Source organism: Oncorhynchus tshawytscha, linkage group LG04, assembly GCF_018296145.1.
Source record: "Oncorhynchus tshawytscha isolate Ot180627B linkage group LG04, Otsh_v2.0, whole genome shotgun sequence".
NCBI lineage: Eukaryota > Metazoa > Chordata > Actinopteri > Salmoniformes > Salmonidae > Oncorhynchus > Oncorhynchus tshawytscha.
The window spans coordinates 62,086,309-62,108,316 of record NC_056432.1 but is presented as its reverse complement, the minus strand read 5'-3'; the positions used below and the strand labels follow the sequence as shown (position 1 = coordinate 62,108,316).

The following is a 22,008-nucleotide window of genomic DNA, read 5'->3' as shown; positions in this document are numbered from 1 at the left end:
ATTTTGAACAGAAATACGATGGTTCATTGGATCAGCCTATAACTTTGCGCATACACTGCTACCATCTAGTGGCCAAAATATAAATTGCGCCTGGGCTGGAATAATACATTATGGCCTTTCTCTTGCATTTCAAAGATGATGGTACAAAAAAATACAAAAAAACACATGTTTTTTTCTTTGTATTATCTTTTACCAGATATAATGTTTTATATTCTCCAACATTAATTTAGCATTTCCACAAACTTCAAAGTGTTTCCTTTCAAATGGTATCAAGAATATGCATATCCGTGCTACAGGTAGTTAGATTTGGGTATGTCATTTTAGGATTTTCAAAAGGGGCGGATCCTTTTAAAACTTGATTAAGATTCGATCCGATTAAATTAATGTTTTAAACCTGGGTCGGAATAGAGAGGCTACTGTTCAGTCTAGACTAGTCTCGCCTTCTCTGAATTTAGACTACATACATGCTTTGCGTGACGGAAGAGACAAATCAAGTGCGTGGTCTATCCAAAAATATTACTGAGTGGAGTCTGTCTCACTACCTAACAATTAAGCTACTTTTAGGCTACTGTACTTGATTGAAGATTGAAGACAAGACTAAATGGAAGACCAGACTGTATAGACCTCACCCTCGTGTTATATGCTAAAATAACGCTACTACAGTTTCAAGTAATTAATTGCCGAGAACCAAGACTCAGAAAAGCATGAGTCTGCTCGCGCTCTTTGCAGTCTTTTTAGGACTATTTTTTCCGGTGAACGCTTCGGACGTTTCCCACAAACCTAGAGTGACATTGACAGACAAAGGTAAGTTAAGCTTTTCATTTTAAATCAATAGTACAATTGTTGAAAGATTAGGCCTATTAGGAGTCGATTTATATTCAATACTAAAATATCTGGAGGAAAAGTGTATTGAGTCCACAATAGCCAAAAGGACCCGACTCTCTTTGAGTACTCTTTCTCTCATGATTTTTGAACTGTGCTATCAAAGACCAGACTATTATCATAGACCAGACGTAACACATTAAAAGTAAATCCCAGACATTCAAATTAGTACGTTATATATGTTTGGTATGTTTACACAAGACCAGTGGCGATTTTAGCAGTGGCCTAAAGTACTTTAAGAATAAAATCGTTTTTTGGGGAATGTGTACTTTCCTTTACTATTTATATTTTTTTACCAAATTTTCTTCACTGCATTCCTAAAGAAATTGTGGTACTTTTTACTCTATAAATTTTCCCTGACACCCAAAAGTACTCGTTACATTTTGATTGCTTAGTCAAATTCACACACTTATCAAGAGAACATCCCTGGTCATCCCTACTGCCTCTGATCTGGCGGACTCACTAAACACAATTGCTTTGTAAACAATATCTGAGTGTTGGTTTAGTGACCCTGGCTATCTGTAAATAAAAATAAATGTAAAAAATTGTGCCGTCTAGTTTGCTTAATATAAGTTTTTTTTAATTATTCAAACTTTTCCTTTTGATAGTTAAGTATATTTGAGCAACTACAGTTACTTTTGATACGTAAGTACAGTACCAGTCAAATGTTTGGATACACCTATTCAGTCCAGGGTTTTTCTTTATTTTCACTATTTTCTACATTTTAGAATAATAGTGAAGACATCAAAACTATGAAATAGCACATAAGGAATCATGTAGTAACCAAAAATTGTTAAACAAATCAAAATATTTTTGAGATTTGACATTCTTCCAAGTAGCCACCCTTTGCTTTGATGACAGCTTTGCAGACTCTTGGCATTCTCTCAACCAACTTCATGAGTTAGTCACCTGGAATGCATTTCAATTAACAGGTGGCCTTGTTAAAAAATTGCGGAATTTCTTTCCATAATGTGTTTCAGCCAATCCGTGTTGTGACAAGGTAGGGTTTGGTATAGAGAAGATGTCCATATTATGGCAAGAACAGCTCAAATAAGCAAAGACAAATGACAGTCCATCATTACATTAAGATATGAAGGTCAGTCAATCCGGAAAATTTCAATAACTTTTGAAGTTACTTCAAGTGCAGTTGAAAAAACCATCAAGCGCTATGATGAAACTGTCTTTCATGAGGACCGCCACAGGAAATGAAGACCCAGAGTTACCTGCAGAGAATAGGTTAGAGTTAACTGCACCTCAGATTGCAGCCCACATAAATGCTTCACAGAGTTCAAGTAACAGACACATCTCAACATCGACTGTTCAGAGGAGACTGCGTGAATCAGGCCTTCATGGTCAAATTGCTGCAAAGAAACCACGATTAAAAGACACCAATAAGAAGAAGAGACTTACTTGAGCCAAGAAACACGAACAATTAATATTTGAGCGGTGGAAATCTGTCTGTTGAGTCCACATGTGAGATTTTTGATTCCAACTTCCGTGTCTTTGTGAGACGGATGATCTCCGCATGTGTGGTTCCCACCGTGAAGCATGGAGGAGGAGGTGTGATGGTGTGGGGGTGCTTTACTGGTGACACTGTCTGTGATTTATTTGGAATTCAAGGCACACTTGACCAGCATGGCTACCACAGCCTTCTGCAGCGATACAACATCCCATCTGCAGAGTGAAGGAAAAGCAGCCAGCAAGTGCTCAGCATATGTGGGAACTCCTTCAAAACTGTTGGAAAATCATTATATAACTATGAAATAACACATGGAATCATGTAGTAACCAAAAAAAAGTGTTAAACAAATCTAAATATATTTGAGATTTGAGATTCTTCAAAGTAGCCACCCTTCACTATTATTCACTATTATTCTACAATGGAGAAAATATAAAAAAATAAAGAAAAACCCTTGAATGAGTAGGTGTGTCCAAACTTTTGACTGGTACTGTATATTTAAAACCAAATACTTTCAGACTTTAACTCAAGTAGTTTTTACTGGATGACTTTCACTCTTACTGCAGTCATTTTCTATTAAGGTATCTTTACTTTTACTCAAGTATGCCAAAAAATTTTTTTACCACCACCGGATTTTAGCATGTACATCTTGGTAGGGCAAAAAACAAAAAAGATTGGGTGGATGAATGCCAGCAATGCCACTACGCAACACAACACTAAACAATACATTATTGCACTATAACGGTGACAAATGGTGCCCACAAACTGTTAGGGCCTACATAAAGCTGTCCCAACAGCAGAGTCCCAACAGCAGTCCAAACACCTTCCCACTGCTACACCTGGCTATCAGGGAAACCTTGTCTGGCAGCGAAACAATTTCTAATTTACTGATTTACTGCCTCATTTACTGCCTTTTAAAAAACCTAGCTGATATGGCTGACTTGCTTAAACAAATGTGATTTTTACTGACAATTGAGATTTACAAACAATGGCATAAGGCATCCGGAATTTCGATTAATGAGCGAGCTAGGACGGGCGTAGTCAATATAACTATTTGTTCAGCACTTTTGAAATGTACAGCGACAGAATTCAGAACATGGGCCATTCTTAAAGTGTACTCCCTGTACACCAAGTCAGGGTCATATGATAAATAAAGGGTGCATGTTAGCAGACAATGAGAGCTCTTACAACATTCAATAATTACATTTCTCTGAAACAGGTTATAGGCTACATGTGCACCACCAAATCAGAACAGTAGGCAAAATTAAGAGGTGAAAATAGACCAAGTTATTAGTGTGAGGCACATGGGCTACTAACAGCTTACTACACAAAATACACTAAGTATTAGTTTTGTAGCTGCAGTATACATACAGTTGAAGTCGGAAGTTTACATACACCTTAGCCAAATACATTTAAACTCAGTTTTTCACAATTTCTGACATTTAATCATAGTAACAATTCCCTGTCTTAGGTCAGTTAGGATCCCCACTTTATTTTAAGAATGTGAAATGTCAGAATAATAGCAGAGAGAATTATTTATTTCAGCTTTTATTTCTTTCATCACATTCCCAGTGGGTCAGAAGTGTACATACACTCAATTAGTATTTGGTAGCATTGACTTTAAATTATTTAACTTGGGCCAAACGTTCCGTGTAGCCTTCCACAAGCTTCCCACAATAAGTTGGGTTAATCTTTGGCCCATTCCTCCTGACAGAGCTGGTGTAACTGAGTCAGGTTGATAGGCCTCCTTGCTCGCACACGCTATTTCAGTTCTGCCCACAAATTATCTTTGGGATTGATGTCAGGGCTTTGTGATGGCCACTCCAATACCTTGACTTTGTTGTCCTTAAGCCATATTGCCACAACTTTGGAAGTATACTTGGGGTCATTATACATTTGGAAGACCCATTTGTGACCAAGCTTGAGATGTTGCTTCAATATATCCACATAATTTTCCTCCCTCGTAATGCCATCTATTTTGTGAAGTGCACCAGTCTCTCCTGCAGCAAAGCACTCCCACAACATGATACTGCCACCCTGTGCTTCACTGTTGGGAGGGTGTTCTTTGGCTTGCAAGCCTCCCCCTTTTTCCTTCAAACATAACGATTGTCATTATGGCCAAACAGTTTTATCTTTGTTTCATCAGACCAGAGGGCATTTCTCCAAAAAGTACGATCTTTGTCCCCATGTGCAGTTGCTAACCGGAGTCTGGCTTTTTTATGGCAGTTTTGGAGCAGCGGCTTCTTCCTTGCTGATCGGCCTTTCAGGTTATGTTGATATAGTATTAGTTTTACTATGGATATAGATACTTATACTCATATAGATACTCAAAACTTATTTTCCCAGTCGGAGCTTGTTTTTTCCCAGTTGTCTTGAACTCACTGAAGTCAGATTTCCCAGTTCTGAGTTAACAGTTGTTTTGAGCGCTCCAGAAATCATGTTGAAAAGAGAACCTTAAACTGAGAATTGGAACCATACATCCACACATTGGGACCACACATCCACACATCCAGTGATTGCTTTGCAATGCTTGCAGTTAGCCACTGATTCCTTCCAAACCACTCAGTGTTGACTTTGCGATTTCCAACTTCTTGTGGAATGTAATGTATATGTAATGCTGGTCATGGGTGCACCTCAGCCACGCTCAAGGTCCTAAACGATATCTTAACCGCCATCGATAAGAAACAATACTGTGCAGCCATATTCATTGATCTGGCCAAGGCTTTCGGCTCTGTCAATCACCACATCCTCATCGGCAGACTCGACAGCCTTGGTTTCTCAAATGATTGCCTCGCCTGGTTCACCAACTACTTCTCTGATAGAGTTCAGTGTGCCAAATCGGAGGGTCTGCTGTCCGGACCTCTGGCAGTCTCTATGGGGGTGCCACAGGGTTCAATTCTTGGACTGACTCTCTTCTCTGTATACATTTGATTTATTTTACCTTTATTTAACTAGGTAAGTCAGTTAAGAACAAATTCTTATTTTCAATGACGGCCTAGGAACAGTGGGTTAACTGCCTGCTCAGGGACAGAACGACAGATTTGTACCTTGTCAGCGCGGAGGTTTAAACTTGCAACCTTCTGGTTACTAGTTACTAGACCAACGCTCTAACCACTAGGCTACCCTGCCGCCCACATCAATGATGTCGCTCTTGCTGCTGGTGAGTCTCTGATCCACCTCTACGCAGACGACACCATTCTGTATACTTCTGGTCCTTCTTTGGATACTGTGTTAACAACCCTCCAGGCAGGCTTCAATGCCATACAACTCTCCTTCCGTGGCCTCCAATTGCTCTTAAATACAAGTAAAACTAAATGCATGCTCTTCAACCGATCGCTGCCTGTACCTGCCCGCCTGTCCAACATCACTACTCTGCACGGCTCTGACTTAGAATACGTGGACAACTACAAATACCTAGGTGTCTGGTTAGACTGTAAACTCTCCTTCCTGACCCACATCAAACATCTCCAATCCAAAGTTAAATCTAGAATTGGCTTCCTATTTCGCAACAAAGCATCCTTCACTCATGCTGCCAAACATACCCTTGTAAAACTGACCATCCTACCAATCCTCGACTTCGACGATGTAATTTACAAAATAACCTCCAATACCCTACTCAACAAATTGGATGCAATCTATCACAGTGCCATCCGTTTTGTCACCAAAGCTCCATATACCACCCACCATTGCGACCTGTACGTTCTCATTGGCTGGCCCTCGCTTCATACTCATTGCCAAACCCACTGGCTCCATGTCATCTACAAGACCCTGCTAGGTAAAGTCCCCCCTTATCTCAGCTCGCTGGTCCCCATAGCATCACCCACCTGTAGCACGCGCTCCAGCAGGTATACCTACCTGGTCACCCCCAAAACCAATTCTTTCTTTGGCCACCTCTCCTTCCAGTTCTCTGCTACCAATGACTGGAACGAACTACAAATATCTCTGAAACTGGAAACACTAATCTCCCTCACTAGTTTTAAGCACCAGCTGTCAGAGCAGCTCACAGATTACTGCACCTGTACATAGCCCACCTATAATTTAGCCCAAACAACTACCTCTTTCCCTACTGTATTTATTTTATTTTATTTATTTATATATTTTGCTCCTTTGCACCCCATTATTTTTATTTCTATTTTGCACATTCATCCACTGCAAATCTACCATTCCAGTGTTTTACTTGCTATATTGTATTTACTTTGCCACCATGGCCTTTTTTTGCCTTTACCTCCCTTATCTCACCTCATTTGCTCACATCGTATATAGACTTGTTTCTACTGTATTATTGACTGTATGTTTGTTTTACTCCATGTGTAACTCTGTGTCGTTGTATGTGTCGAACTGCTTTGCTTTATCTTGTCCAGGTCACTATTGTAAATGAGAACTTGTGCTCAACTTGCCTACCTGGTTAAATAAAGGTGAAATAAAAAATAAAAAAATATGTCCAATGGCCGATGAGCACCGATACATTTTATCTATAATTTCTCTCCATTATTTATCTTCATATGACAAGGATTAAAAAGGATTTACTAGTAGGTTGTCAATTTGATTCATGATGATGACTGCTAGCTAAGATTTTGAAAGTATGATGTTGACATGATCAGTCCAATCAAAGTTAATGTATATATAAAGTAATATGATGTAATTGTATCTGTGGCCAATAACCTTGAACCTTCTTGGATGGGCACTTCTAATGTAACTCTATTGCAGTACCCAAGGGGCTTGTATTTTAGAGCTCTACCCTTAGATTTGGCAGTGACCTAGTGTCCCCATGAGTGGCAGAACACTGAGCCAATCACGGCGCAATTAGAGACCATTACCAACGCTCCGTATTTAACGGAGCGTTGGTAATGGGCTGAAACACCTGCATTTTGGAGCTGCCTTACGCAAGAAAGCAGAAAAGAGACCATGTTTGTATGGAGGCTTTATTGACTTAAAGATTTAATATAAATAAATAATACTGTGCCCCACCTGCCCTGAATGACGACCCTCCACTGCATAAGACGGAAGGTTACTCAAGGCAGAAACAAAATGAGGGTGGGTGGATGTATAGCACGAATATCTAGCAACCCAAAGGTTGCATCTTCTAATCTCCTCACATACAACTTTAGCGTTTTAGCAACTTTAGCATTTTAGCAACTTTAGCTAACCTAACCTAACTACTAAACCTAACCTTAACCCCTAGCCTAGCTAACGTAAGCCAGCTAGCAAGCATTAGCTTAGCTACCTAGCCATCCCTAGCTAACATTAGCCACTACAAATTGGAATTTGTAACATATCATACATTTAGAAATTCGTAAGAAGTTGTACATTTTGCAAATTCGTAACATTTTGGACGAATTGCAGTTTGTAACATATTGTACAATTGCAATTTGTAATGTAGCATATGAAAATTAATACATACCATACGAAATGTAACATATACTAAATGGAGTGTCTCGGATTTACGTACAGAATAATACGAAATGCTCTGAGACCAGGTTGCAAAGACAGTATAGTACCAAGATAGACCACTGACCGTTGTTTCAATTGGGAACAAATGAGTCATAGTGGGCAGAACAAGCATGGAGGTGGGCAGAGCAAAGCACGAACTAGCGAGATCCTATCGGCGTGTTCTAGCATGCATGTTCGTATTTCCATTAGGGAACGCCTACTCTGTGAAGTGTAACTCAATTTGCCTTTGCACTCCCTTTAAAAACAACACATTTTTTTTCAACTTTGGCAAAGAGTAAAGTATAATTTGGGCTCCCGAGTGGCGCAGCAGTCTAAGGCACTACATCTCAATGCTTGAGGCGTCACTATAGACACCTTGGTTCGATTCCAGGCTGTATCACAACCAGCCATGATTGGGAGTCCCATAGGGCAGTGCACAATTGGCCCAGCGTCGTCCAGGTTTGGCCGGTGTAGGCCATTTTGTAAATAAGAATTTGTTCTTAACTGACTTGCCTAGTTAAATAAAGGTCAAATAAAAAAAATACAAAACTTTGTCCACTCTGTGCCAAAATTAATCTCGTTCCATCTTCCCACACTGCAGGCAACTGGGCTTCCTCTGACTACCAGTTGAAACTCCAAGCGGATGCTTCACATTTATACATCCAGTGAAATATCTGTCTCATTGTTCTATCTGTGACAGTACTTTCTGAAGATAGGCAGGAACTGCTTCTCAAATAGAAACCCCCGATCACACTTGTAGGCGACGTTGGCTAGCTAAGCTCATGCGTAGAAACACATCATTGGGTCTAAAGGTCATGTGCAGGCCATCAAATCAAAGGCACTCCTTCGATATGAAGTTGTTTTAAACGGAAATTAAAAATGTGTAATTTTGTCACTTTCAGAAGGTTGGAATTATAACATATTAAACTACTTAAAGACATTTCACTTCTCTCATTTACTTCTCAAACCCCAAACCCAGGCCTGGTCTGTTTCGCAAGCATTCCCAGAAGTCTCACAATGTTGCGTATCTGGGTTTAGAAACTCTGTGGTGCTTTGCCGGAATGTGGAAACATACCTCAATCCAGGGATGGAATATGTCGTTGTACTCATAATCATCCCGAAACAAGAATATTTATATACTGCTTGTTTTGAATTCAACTGCAGTTTTCGTCAGCATGCTAGGCTCGCTAATTGCAATAACAACATTACACATCAAAACAGGGACATTCCTGTGAATACAATGAAAGATATGTAATAACAATGCAACGCCTAGAGTTGGCGTGAGTAGCTACCGGAAGTGTTGTTGAATCCAATAGGTTGCTTTAGCATTACCTCACCTAGCATGCTGATGATAATGGCAGTTTAATTAATAACAAACAGTATTTCAATCTTCTCGATTCACCTTTCATCATTTCGCGATGATTAGATGTACAATGATGCATGCTATACCTGGATGGAGGTATACCGTGCCGGGCTCTGGCTGTCCACATTATGGCGTAGCACCGTTCCGAGAGAAATTAAAGAGAGTGGGATCCTTTTTGCGCTTCTCCAAAAGTACAAGAACATGGACCATATTTCACACCTTTGTCATTAGCCAACTCTGGTAAGGAACACAAACTATTTATACTCATACAAGCCTACGTTCATTGCACACAGAGTCAGGGTATATGCAACAGTTTGGGCCGCCTGGCTCGTTGTGAACTAATTTGCCAGAATTTTACGTAATTATGACATAACATTGAAGGTTGTGCAATGTAACAGGAATATTTAGACTTATGGATGCCACACATTAGATAAAATACGGAACGGTTTCGTATTTCACTGAAAGAATAAACGTTTTATTTTTTAAATTATAGTTTCCGGATTTGACCATATTAATGACCTAAGGCTCATGTTTCTGTGTGTTATAAAGTTATAATTAAGTCTATGATTTGATATTTGATAGAGCAGTCTGACTGAGCGGTGGTAGGCAGCAGCAGGCTCGTAAGCATTCATTCAAACTGCACTTTCGTGCGTTTGTCAGCAGCTCTTCGCAATGCTTCAAGCATTGCATTGTTTATGACTTCAAGCCTATCAACTCCCGAGATTAGGCTGGTGTAACCGAAGTGAAATGGCTAGCTAGTTAGCAAAATAGTCCTATAATCCCTATAATAACCTCAACCTAAAACTTTTTACCTGGGAATATTGAAGACTCATGTGAAAAGGAACCACCAGCTTTCATATGTTCTCATGTTCTGAGCAAGGAACTTAAACGTTAACTTTTTTACATGGCACATATTGCACTTTTACTTTCTTCTCCAACACTTTGTTTTTGCATTATTTAAACCAAATTGAACATGTTTCATTATTTATTTGAGGCTAAATTGATTTGATTGATGTATTATATTAAGTGTTCATTCAGTATTGTTGTAATTGTCATTATTACAGTAATCGGTATCGGCGTTGAAAAATCATAATCGGTCGACCTCTAGCCTATACCCACATTATGGAAATATGCTCTGCTACGGTAAAGTTAGAAGGATAAACTTATCTGGCACAATGTGAAATATTAACCCTATTCAGATTTGGTCACTGGGTACCTTCTTTTATTTAACTCTGACAATACACTGTGTGTACAAAACCTTAGGAACACCTGCTCTTTCCATGACATAGACTGACCAGGTGAAAGCTAGGATCCCTTATTAATGGGATCAATCATGGTTTCCAAGAAGTTAAACCTAGTTCCAGAAGTTCCAGAGTGTAATGTCAATGAGCACATTTTTGCATGAACACATGTCCAGTCATATGTTTTCTTAATTATTTATATCTCTGTGTCCTCAGATGTGAGCTTCCTAAGAATCCACCTGTCTGGGAATAACAGCCGTATAGAGCTCTTGCATGGCCCTCATGACAACATAGTATATGCTACAGGCAGCATAAACCTGTTCCAGACAAACTTCAACAGTTCTAAGACCTCTACAATGGTAGTATGACTGAGTTACATACCCTTACTGCAAACCTTACGTGTGTATTGTTTTGCTTTGTATTGATTTAGCTCTATTCAGGTTGTGCTCTAAGTAGGATTGTCCAATACAGTTGCTGTAATGTAATTGATGGGAATAACAGAGGGAGGGTTATTGGTATTTTTACAGTAAATATTTAGCTAAACAGTCCTTCCCCTCTTACATGCTGTAGACTAGATTACGTTGAAATGGATGTATTGAACATTGTACTGATGGGTCTGGATTTCTGAGCTTTAACTATTATTAATCATTAGTCCTAATAGAGACATGACGGGTGCCTTAGCCCAGAGTTTACACCAGGAGGAGATGTCTGTAGGAGGAAATGTTATGGTGGGTGTAATTAAGCTTGGGAGTGGCCGAGTGCAGGGAAAACAGTCACATGTGGCAGTACTGATAAGGGGAGAGTGACGTGGATCTGCACTCAATACCATCTACTGTATCTTGCCTATGCTGCTCTGTACCATCACTCACTCATATATCTTTATGTACATATTCTTTATCCCCTTACACTTGTGTCTATAAGGTAGTAGTTTTGGAATTGTTAGCTAGATTACCTGTTGGTTATTACTGCATTGTCGGAACTAGAAGCACAAGCATTTCGCTACACTCGCATTAACATCTGCTAACCATGTGTATGTGACAAATTTGATTTGATTTGGATAAGGGGATCAAGGTCAGGTCACCAAGGTCAGGTCACGTTATGGGAAAAGGAACCGTTTATTGCCAATATTACTTAGTTTCCTGCCTAGCAATGAAGATGCGATGTTTAGCGAGAAGGAGGAGACTCAACCCAAAGTGGGGTACATATGCTACCACTATTGTAACCTTGTCTTTGTCGATTCAGCTGTTTGATCCTTTGGGAAGAATTAAGTTGGTTTAAGCTTTCGTAGTGTCCGGCGAGTTCTTACTCTGATAATTAGAACCTATAGTACTCTACATGTACAGATGTAGGATCTTACTTTTATCACTATGTCGTTGCTGCACAGCAGGAAATGCAAACTTGTTGTATATTCAAGGTTTAAAAAGGCTTTTAAAGTTTGTAATTTCCACTTTAAAATGTCACTTGATTTACCCTAAAGAAAAATGTATCAACGCCTACAAAAAATGTCCATTAATTATTATCCACATAATAATTCACATGTCCTGTTGCTGCATGAGTATTTTCCTGCTCTATTAAACTGGCTCAAATGAAGATCCTACATCTGTACCTGTACAATGTTTTTAATGCTTGCCTTTGCAGGGTCCTGTGTTTGGAGAGGGTTGTAGAAGTAATGATCCCACATCACCAGTGAGTATCATGTAAAGATGAGAGGATGTTGGTTTTATAGTACAGGTCATTACTAAAGTTACACATAGAATATTTTGTATACAACCAGTTCTGTTTTGTCCTTCAGGACTGTCACTATAACATCACTGTTTTATGCAAGACTAAAGATCCAAACCAACTGTTCCTGTGTGGAACCAATGGACAACAACACACATTGTGCTGTTACATGGTATGGGACATACTTTCATTATATAAGTATAGATTACTTTTCATGGTACCATTTTGCCATTGGCGTGTTAACACAAAACGATTCCACTGTAGAACCCATCAGACGACCCGTTTATCTGCACTCCATCCAAGGACATCCAAGACATTAAACAACACATAAATGAAAGAGAGCCATCGCTCCTCATTGGTGAGGAAAATGTCTAAATGGAAAACATTACCCTATAATATGACCTAATGTTCATGAGTGGTTATTGAGCTAATGTGTTGTGTCTCCAGGTTCTCCTGAGGTAGAGCAGTTCTACACCACTCACTCAGGCACAGAGCGTTCCGTGGGGATCAACATGTTCGGGAAGAAGAAGCTATGGACAGAAAACAGTGGAACAGGTATGGCACGGGGGCGAGAGAACAAGACATGGCCTGACATTGTTTTGCGTAGTACTGTATATCTGATCAGACTGTCCATGGACTGTCATTATTTCTCCTGTTCTTTCCCTTAGAACAGAGATATGTGAGTTTGGTGGCTAGCGGGCAGAGAGAGGATCGTCTGCAGGACAGACTATATGCTTTCTACATAGAGAAGAACCGAGGCCCGTGTTTGGGCTGTGATCTCTGGGTTCCCTGGGTTGCTCAAGTCTGCATGGTAAGCACCACAGGAGGTTGGTGGCACCTTAATTGGGGAGGACGGGCTCGTGGTAATAACTGCAGTGGAATCAGTGGAATGCTATTAAATATATCAAACACATGGTTTCCAGGTGTTTTAATGCCATTCCATTTGCTCCGTTCCGGCCATTATTATGAGCCGTTCTCCCCAGCAGCCTCCACTGGTAAGCCCTACATACTGTAGAACATGAATCATGCTTGCACTGTATGTAATCACCAGTGTTGCAGTTCAGAAAATATTTGTAGATCTTTCATATGTGGTACCACTCCATTTCTGTCCATTTAAGCCCTTAATTAAGACTAATTCCATCGTGGTCTCCTTGAGTGGTGTGTGCACTGCCCACTGTGATTATCTTAGCATGTCTGTGGTTGCATGTGTGTTCCAGGCTGATCTTGGAGGGCCCAAGTCTTATCTGCAGTTCAGGTGGACCTCCAAGCTGAGTGCCAGGCTCTTCTGTGGAGACCATGACAGCAGGCTGTACTTCACCCAGCTAGTGGACGTGAACACTGTTCTGGCAGAGAGGTGGCAGGATACCAGGGTCTATGCACTCTTCAGGAATGGCTGGTAGGACGACATACTGTAGATAGTTCAGAATGGACCTTAGTAACACACACAAATCAGCAATAACAATGCAACAGGAGCTGGTAGCAGGGACTCATAGTACAGTTTATGACATGAAGTTGCAGTGGATAGTTGAAACTTGCTGAGCTCTGTGTCTATCCCTAGGGGAATGAGTGCTGTATGTGTCTACACCATAGAAGATATTGACCACATCTTTAAAACCTCCAACTTCGCTGGGCACACGGGGTCCATTCCAAGCCCACGACCTGGGGAGGTATGCTAAACAATATACTCAACAATATGACTTTCTAGTCAGCGCTACTCCTTTACTCTGTATGTCTACAATATTGGACTATATTCTGTGTATGTCTTCGTATGTTGAAGTATACATACGTGTCCATCCTCTTGTAGTGTGTTAAAGACAGTACTAAACTCCCCATGGAAGTCCTGAAGATGGTGGACAAGGTTTCAGAGATGAAGGAGGGGGTCACCAGTGGGCCTCTCCTGGTCACTCACCAGTATTACCACCACATCTGCGTGGACAGAGTCCAAGGCAAAGGGAATGTCCTGTTTCTGTCTTTAGGTGAGAAGTTTTGATCTCTAGACGATGAATCATAAATGATCAGTCTGAAAGGAATGACGGGAAACCTTATGTTTGGAGACCTTTAACATAGACCCCTTATGACCCTGCAGCAAGTGATGATAAGGAGCCATATTGTGTATATGTACAGTATATTTATAGGAATGTGGATGAGATGAGAAAGTTTCCATCTTATACTCACCCCAGTTTCAAGAGACAGAGGCTTTCAGAAGGTTGAAATACTATTGACCATATATGGTACTACAAGGTGTAAAGTGACACTTTATTTTCACGGTGTAAGGTGTAGTAAAAGCCTGTCAACAGTTTATTTTGAAGTTTAAAAAAGAGAGCTAAGGGGAAGTATACTCTTATCACACTGTGCTGGGAGTCTTTGCCAAGCCACAGTTCATTTCCCTTCATGGCACACATAGACTTATGCAATCAACCCTAACTTGAGATGAATGCTTGCAAAACAGTTTGTAGGGTGTGTCAGAGACGTACAACCCGGACATGAGACTGATGAATGTAATTGAAGTACAGTATCGGATGCATTACTGTAGCAATAGTCATAGATACTCATAAATATGGCCCAGCATGCATCTGCATCTGTACTGTGAGTGGTGTAATCTGACTAGAGGATGTCTCAACATTATGATGAAACATTAACTATTGTGTGTGTGTTATGCTTAAATGACTGTGTTGACATTTCTTACACACGTATTTTTGTAATGTTTGACTCTCACTCATATCCTCAATGATGATGAATGACTGCTGTGTGTGTGTGTGTGTGTGTGTGTGTGTGTGTGTGTGTGTGTGTGTGTGTGTGTGTGTGTGTGTGTGTGTGTGTGTGTGTGTGTGTGTGTGTGTGTGTGTGTGTGTGTGTGTGTGTGTGTGTGTGTGTGTGTGTGTGTGTGTACACTAGAGAATGGAGGGATTCATAAGGTTCTGGAGAGGGATGGTCAAGTCTTCGTCATCGCTGAGTTACAACCTTTTAACTACAGCGCACACATCCTCAGTATGATGTTGCACTCATCCACGGTGAGTCAAGGAACACAGCCCACACCGAAACCTCCCCGTTGAGATCCAACAATGGTAGCAATGTAGTAATGAGACATGGAGTGGAATAGACAGAGTCAAAGAGATCCTTTTCAAACCATGTTTTAACATGTGTATCAGTTACTTGATCACGGCTGAACATTTGATGTTTGAACTGTAGATGTTGCTGTCCTTAAAATGCATTCCATCTGCGTATCATTTGATGGCATTGTGGATTTAGTTGGATAATAAGTATTGGCCACAGGTTTGAAATCACATGCCTTATTCAAATACATGTTGTAGGCTGTTGCTAACGTCATATCCATCTCCAATGCGCCCACATTGGAAGGTGGTTTCCTAAATCCGAACACAATACGCCCCAGAGGTCTGAACGGGATGGGAGGGACACTAGACAGCAATCCAAGATGGCGTAGCAGTCAGACGTCTTTGTCCTGTTGTGTCCCTTGTATACATCTTTTTACATCTTTTTCTTCGCATATCTTTTAAAAATATTTTCCTAAACCTCAACTTCTAAATACTCTCCTGCAACCCGCCTCACCCAAGGTGGCGTGGATCTGCTTTTTTTCTCTAAAGTATTTCTATTTACTTCGGATCTGGAATCCCTCAACTGAAGCTAGCCAGCTAACTAGTTACCAGCTATCAGTCAGCAAACCATTGCTAGCGGTCATCAGCTAACCTTTAGCTCGGGAAAGCTCTCGCCAGTTCGAACAACGTGACTCAAACCAGAGCATAACGGACCTATTTTATTTTGTATTTTTTTCTCTCTTCATATCCCCGGATTCCTACCGCAAACTCGGAACATTTTCACCTGGATAGCTAACCGCAATCCCGGGTCACTACTCCTGGCTAGCGTTTCCATCCAAGCAACAATTAGCCTGAAGCTAGCCCGGCTAGGGCTCCTGTGCTACCACCGAAGCCCACTCCTGGGCTACAATATCCGGACCCCTTCTACTCCCCTTCTACTGCCTGTTGGAACCCCGCCGATCCTCTACTTCTAGAATACCGACATAATCTGCCCGAGGATTCCAACAGGCCCCTAAGGTGCGACGTCCGCTGAAGGCCCATTCTGCTAACCGCGGCCTGCTAGCTACCTAGAGCTACTTGGAACCCTACTAATCCACAACTGGTCTATCGACGTCACCGCACGAAGATGCAAAAACAGACTTACATCCATCGCGACGTCCCCCAAAGGTCCCCCAAAAGCCCTTCTGCTAACTTGCTAGCCCCAGTCTGCTAACTGCTAGCTTGCTTGCCCCGGTCTGCTAACTGCTAGCTTGCTAGCCCGGTGTGCTAACTGCTAGCTTGCTTGCCCAGGTCTGCTAACTGCTTGCTTGCTAGCCCTGGTCTGCTAACTGCTAGCGTGTTTAGCCAGTTCGTGTAGCCTTTAGCCGTACACTTATCCTACTTCTCTGTTCCTCTGGTGATGTAGACGTTAATCCAGGTCCTACAGTGCCTAGCTCCACTCTCACTCCCCAGGTACTCTAATTTGTTGACTTCTGTAACTGTAAAAGCCTTGGTTTCATGCATGTTAACATTAGAAGCCTACTCCCTAAGTTTGTTTTACTCACTGCTTTAGCACACTCTGCCAACCCGGATGTCTTAGCCGTGTCTGAATCCTGGTTTAGGAAAACCACCAAAAACCCTGAAATCCCCAACCCTAACTCGTAACATTTTCCGCCAAGATAGAATGCCAAAGGGGGCGGTGTTGCAATCTACAGCAAAGATAGCCTGCAGAGTTCTCTATTACTATCCAAGCCTGTACCCAAACAGTTCAAGCTTCTACTTCTAAAAATTCACCTTTCCAGAAACAAGTCTTTCAATGTTGCCGCTTGCTATAGACAACCCTCTGCCCCCAGCTGTGCCCTCGACACCATATGTGAATTGATTGTCCCCCATCTATCTTCTGAGCTCGTGCTACTAGGTGACCTAAACTGGGACATGCTTAACACCCCGGCCATCCTACAATCTAAGCTTGATGCCCTCAATCTCACACAAATGATCAATGAACCTACCAGGTACAACCCCAAATCCGTAAACATGGGCATCCTCGTAGATATCATCCTAACTAACTCGCCCTCCAAATACACCTCTGCAGTTTTCAATCAAGATCTCAGCGATCACTGCCTCATTGCCTGCATCCGTAATGGGTCTGTGACCAAACGACCACCCCTCATCACTGTCAAACGCTCCCTAAAACACTTCTGTGAGCAGGCCTTTCTAATCAACCTGGCTGGGGTATCCTGGAATGACATTGACCTCATCCCGTCAGTAGATGATGCCTGGTTATTCTTTAAAAGTGCCTTCCTCACCATCTTAAATAAGCATGCCCCATTCAAAAAATGTAGAACTAGGAATAGATAGTCCTTGGTTCACTCCAGACCTGTCTGCCCTTGACCAGCACAAAAAGATCCTGTGGCGTTCTGCATTAGCATCGAATAGCCCCCGTGATATGCAACTTTTCAGGGAAGTTAGGAACAAATATACACAAGCAGTTAGGAAAGCTAAGGCTAGCTTTTTCAAACAGAAATTTGCATCCTGTAGTACAAACTCGAAAAAGTTCTGGGACACTGTAAAGTCCATGGAGAATAAGAGCACCTCCTCCCAGCTGCCCACAGCTCTGAGGCTAGGAAACACTGTTACCACCGATAAATCCACTATAATTGAGAATTTCAATAAGCATTTCTCTACGGCTGGTCATGCTTTCCATCTGGCTACCCCTACCCCGATCAACTGCCCGGCACCCTCCACAGCAACCCGCCAAAGCCCCCACCATTTCTCCTTCACTCAAATCCAGATAGCTGATGTTCTGACAGAGCTGCAAAATCTGGACCCCTACAAATCAGCCGGGCTAGACAATCTGGACCCTCTCTTTCTAAAATTATCTGCTGAAATTGTTGCAACCCCTATTACTAGCCTGTTCAACCTCTCTTTCGTATCGTCTGAGATTCCCAAAGAAAGCTGCCGCGGTCATCCCCCTCTTCATAGGGGGTGACACTCTAGACCCAAACTGCTACAGACCTATATCTATTCTACCCTGCCTTTCTAAGGTCTTCGAAAGCCAAGTTAACAAACAGATTACCGACCATTTTGAATCCCACCGTACCTTCTCCGCTATGCAATCTGGTTTCAGAGTTGGTCATGGGTGCACCTCAGCCACAATCAAGGTCCTAAACGACATCTTAACCTTCATCGACCTGGCCAAGGCTTTCGACTCTGTCAATCACCACATTCTTATTGGCAGACTCGACAGCCTTGGTTTCTCAAATGATTGCCTCGCCTGGTTTACCAACTACATCTCTGATAGAGTACAGTGTGTCAAATCGGAGGGCCTGTTGTTTGGACCTCGGACCTCTCTCCAACTGCTCTTAAATGCAAGTAAAACTAATGCATGCTATTCAATCGATCACTGCCCGCACCTGCCCGTCCGTCCAGCATCACTACTCTGGATGGCTCCAACTTAGAATACGTGGACAACTACAAATACCTAGGTGTCTGGCTAGACTGTAAACTCTCCTTCCAGACTCACATTAAGCATCTCCAATCCAAAATTAAATCTAGAAATGGCTTCCTATATTGCGACAAAGCATCCTTCACTCATGCTGCCAAACGTAAAACTGACCATCCTATCCTCGACTTCGGCGATGTCATCTATAAAATAGCCTCCAACACTCTACTCAACAAATTGGATACAGTCTATCACAGTGCCATCCGTTTTGTCACCAAAGCCCCATACACTACCCACCACTGTACGCTCTCGTTAGTTGGCCCTCGTTTCATTCTCGTCGCCAAACCCACTGGCTACAGGTTATCTACAAGTCTCTGCTAGGTAAAGCCCCGCCTTATCTCAGCTCACTGCTCACCATAGCAGCACCCACTCGTAGCACGAGCTCCAGCAGGTATATCTCATTGGTCACCCCCAAAGCCAATTCCTCCTTTGGTCACCTTTCCTTCCAGTTCTCTGCTGCCAATGATTGGAACGAACTACAAAAATCACTGAAGCTGGAGACTCACATCTCCTTCACTAGCTTTAAGCACCAGCTGTCAGAGCAGCTCACAGATCACTGCACCTGTACATAGCCCATTTGTAAACAGCCCATCTATCTACCTCATCCCCATACTGTATTTATTTATCTTGCTCCTTTGCACCCCAGTATCTCTACTTGCCCATTAATCTTCTGCACATCTACCATTCCAGTGTTTTATTGCTATATTGTAATTACTTCGCCACCATGGCCTATTTATTTCCTTAACTTACCTCATTTGCACTCACTCTATATAGACGTTTTGTTTTCTTTTGTTCTACTGTATTATTGACTGTATGTTTTGTTTATTCCATGTGTAACTCTGTGTTATTGTATGTGTCGAATTGCTATGCTTTATCTTGGCCTGGTCACAATTGCAAATGACAACATGTTCTCAACTAGCCTACCTGGTTAAATAATGGTGAAATAAAAAATATAAAAAGACAGGGACAAATTCAACCATAACTATATTTATATCTCTATAATAATATTGTAGAAGAAGTGGTGTTCTAATTGTAAGCCACTAACTTTCTTTTGCAGTCAAGTTATTGTTCCAGTATTTCCTACAATGTACCCTTTTTGGTTCCAGGTAGAACTCTTTTGGGTTCCATGTAGAACTCTCTGTAAAGTGTTCTACCTGGAATCAAAAAGGGTTCTTCGATGGGGACAATGGAAGAACCCTTTTAGGTTCTAGGTAGAACCCTTTTAGGTTCTAGGTAGAACCCTTTTGAGTACTAATGTTTTTGTGGTGTTGTGTTCAAGGGGAAGCTGTATCTGGCCTCCAGCAGAGAGCTGGTTCAGATTGACCTGGGCAGCTGTGAGCAGTATGGAGCCCAGTGTGAAGACTGTGTCCTGGCCAGAGACCCTTACTGCGGCTGGGACGGCATTCATTGCACCGCAGCTACAAAGTGAGACCAAGCACAGCCTGCTTTCAGATTATAGCATCTGCTGTATAGATATTTAATGGTGATTTGAAAATAGATTTCTCAATAATGGTTGCCGACATATTGCTTTCCTCTCTGTGTTTTCCTGTGAGCCTGTGAACCTTATTTTCCATCAGTTCAGCTCAACATGGCCAGAAACAGTTTTTCCAGAATGATGTTAACACACATGGCCCTTGTTCAAACTAATGTGGTGTCAGATGAGCCCACGAAAACAAACAAAATATAGTTCAAACAAATGTGATGTCAGATGAGGCATGAAAACAAACACAATATGAAACGTAACATACAAGTCTGTCTGCAGTGTGTCTCAGTGGGAAATGTTAGTTCTCACTCTGATCCCCACCTGCTGTTAAAAGTATACTACACTTCCTCTCGTGTAGTCAAACGCTCTATGCACTGTGGTTTCAGTTCAGCTCTGCAGTTTTAAATAACTATCACTCTGCCCACCACAAGGTAGACACCCTACTATACCATAGACCGGAATGAGGAACCTCTGAGAGAAAAGAGACATTCACTATTTTCTGGTTGAGTTGCTTGTTGAGACTCCTTAACTCATATGTGCTTGTCTTTTTACAGTAAGACAATTCAGGATGTGGAGAACGGGAACCATCAGGTATGCAGCAACATCTCCAGAGGAGTTACTGCAAGTAAAGGTGTGTAGTGTGTTACAGCCACCCTCGTATAAATACAAAACCATTTAATATGACCATGTACTAAAGTAAAGGATGGAAACCACCCACAATGGTTAGCTATGGAAGTCTTAAAGCAATGTTTTGCTCTTAGTTTCCTTTCCAAGGTCACTAGTTGGCGCTGCAGATGGAATCAGAATTCCTCTATCTTCAAAGTACTTCCTCAGTTGCCCAACCTTGTCCAGCCATGCTGAGTACAGCTGGAGGCACCATGGCAACACCACAGCAACACCGTGCATCTCCACAGGGTCAGAGCACCAGTGTCTCCTGCTAATAGAGAGCATGGGCCCTGAGCAGCAGGGAACATACAGCTGTGTGTCTGAGGAGAGGGGCTACCACAGGACCCTGGTGCAATACAAGTTACAGCTAGACAGTGGGGCCACAGGCCTGGCCTCTCCCTGCTTGGCTTGTCTGGGTCTGGTACTAACACTGGTCCTGACTTTGCTCTGCTAGAATCAGCTCTGTGGGTTCTCACCCCAGCCCTTTGACCTAGCGGACTTGACTTGGACATGTCTGCACTTGTACTTTGGTCTTGCTTACACCCACGCTACCTCAAGAATAGTACATGACAGTCAACAGTCAAGTGACTGAGCCATTTCCTTTGTTTCTTTCACGATCAATTGGTCAAAAAACAGAACGCTGTAGAAGTTGAAGGAACTGCACTTGTGCTAAGTTAACGATTTATCTGGAGGAATTGGCCTTTATATATTTTATAATCATGCTCTGTTTTCCAATATGGAACTTTGCAGATGTTTCAAATATTTTATGTGACAATCTGAATGTATAGTATATTGCTAAAACACTTAAGTTTTAGAAATTGTAGAAATATATATATATTTTCTTAACTTTTAAGTTTCATGCTAACAGCATGATAGTTGTAAATATATACAGTACCAGTTAAAAATGTGGACATTACAGGGTTTTTTATTTATTTGTACTATTTTCTACATTGTAGAATTATAGTGAAGATATCAAAACTATGAAATAACACATATGGAATCAAAAAATGAAACTAATTTGGGCCAAGAAACATGCAATGGACATTAGACTGGTGGAAATCTGTCCTTTGGCCTGATGAGTCAACATTTTGGGTTCCAACTACCGTGTCTTTGTGAGACGCAAAGTAGGTGACCGCATGATCTCCACATGTGTGGTTCCCACCGTGAAGCATGGAGGAGGAGTTGTGATGGTGCGGGGGTGCTTTGCTGTTCAAGGCACCCTTAACCAG

The 22,008-nt window shown here is 41.7% G+C and overlaps 1 protein-coding gene across 2 annotated transcripts in view; it reads left to right on the top strand.

The window, feature by feature from the left end:
* Window positions 1–22,008, top strand: part of LOC112249140 (semaphorin-7A) — a 34,533-nt gene extending 12,525 nt beyond the window's left edge. The window contains exons 1-14 of one of the 2 annotated variants that reach the window (XM_024418809.2): window positions 381–804; window positions 10,591–10,733; window positions 12,013–12,060; window positions 12,167–12,268; window positions 12,361–12,454; window positions 12,544–12,651; window positions 12,765–12,907; window positions 13,314–13,492; window positions 13,655–13,763; window positions 13,901–14,072; window positions 14,992–15,107; window positions 19,910–20,055; window positions 20,668–20,744; window positions 20,875–22,006. In XM_024418809.2, the coding sequence (XP_024274577.2) occupies window positions 705–804; window positions 10,591–10,733; window positions 12,013–12,060; window positions 12,167–12,268; window positions 12,361–12,454; window positions 12,544–12,651; window positions 12,765–12,907; window positions 13,314–13,492; window positions 13,655–13,763; window positions 13,901–14,072; window positions 14,992–15,107; window positions 19,910–20,055; window positions 20,668–20,744; window positions 20,875–21,233 (1,896 nt within the window). In that variant the 5' untranslated portion in view covers window positions 381–704 and the 3' untranslated portion in view covers window positions 21,234–22,006. Of the gene's footprint in view, window positions 1–380; window positions 805–10,590; window positions 10,734–12,012; window positions 12,061–12,166; window positions 12,269–12,360; window positions 12,455–12,543; window positions 12,652–12,764; window positions 12,908–13,313; window positions 13,493–13,654; window positions 13,764–13,900; window positions 14,073–14,991; window positions 15,108–19,909; window positions 20,056–20,667; window positions 20,745–20,874 lie in introns of those variants that run through there. The other variant, XM_024418808.2, reaches the window with a different exon arrangement.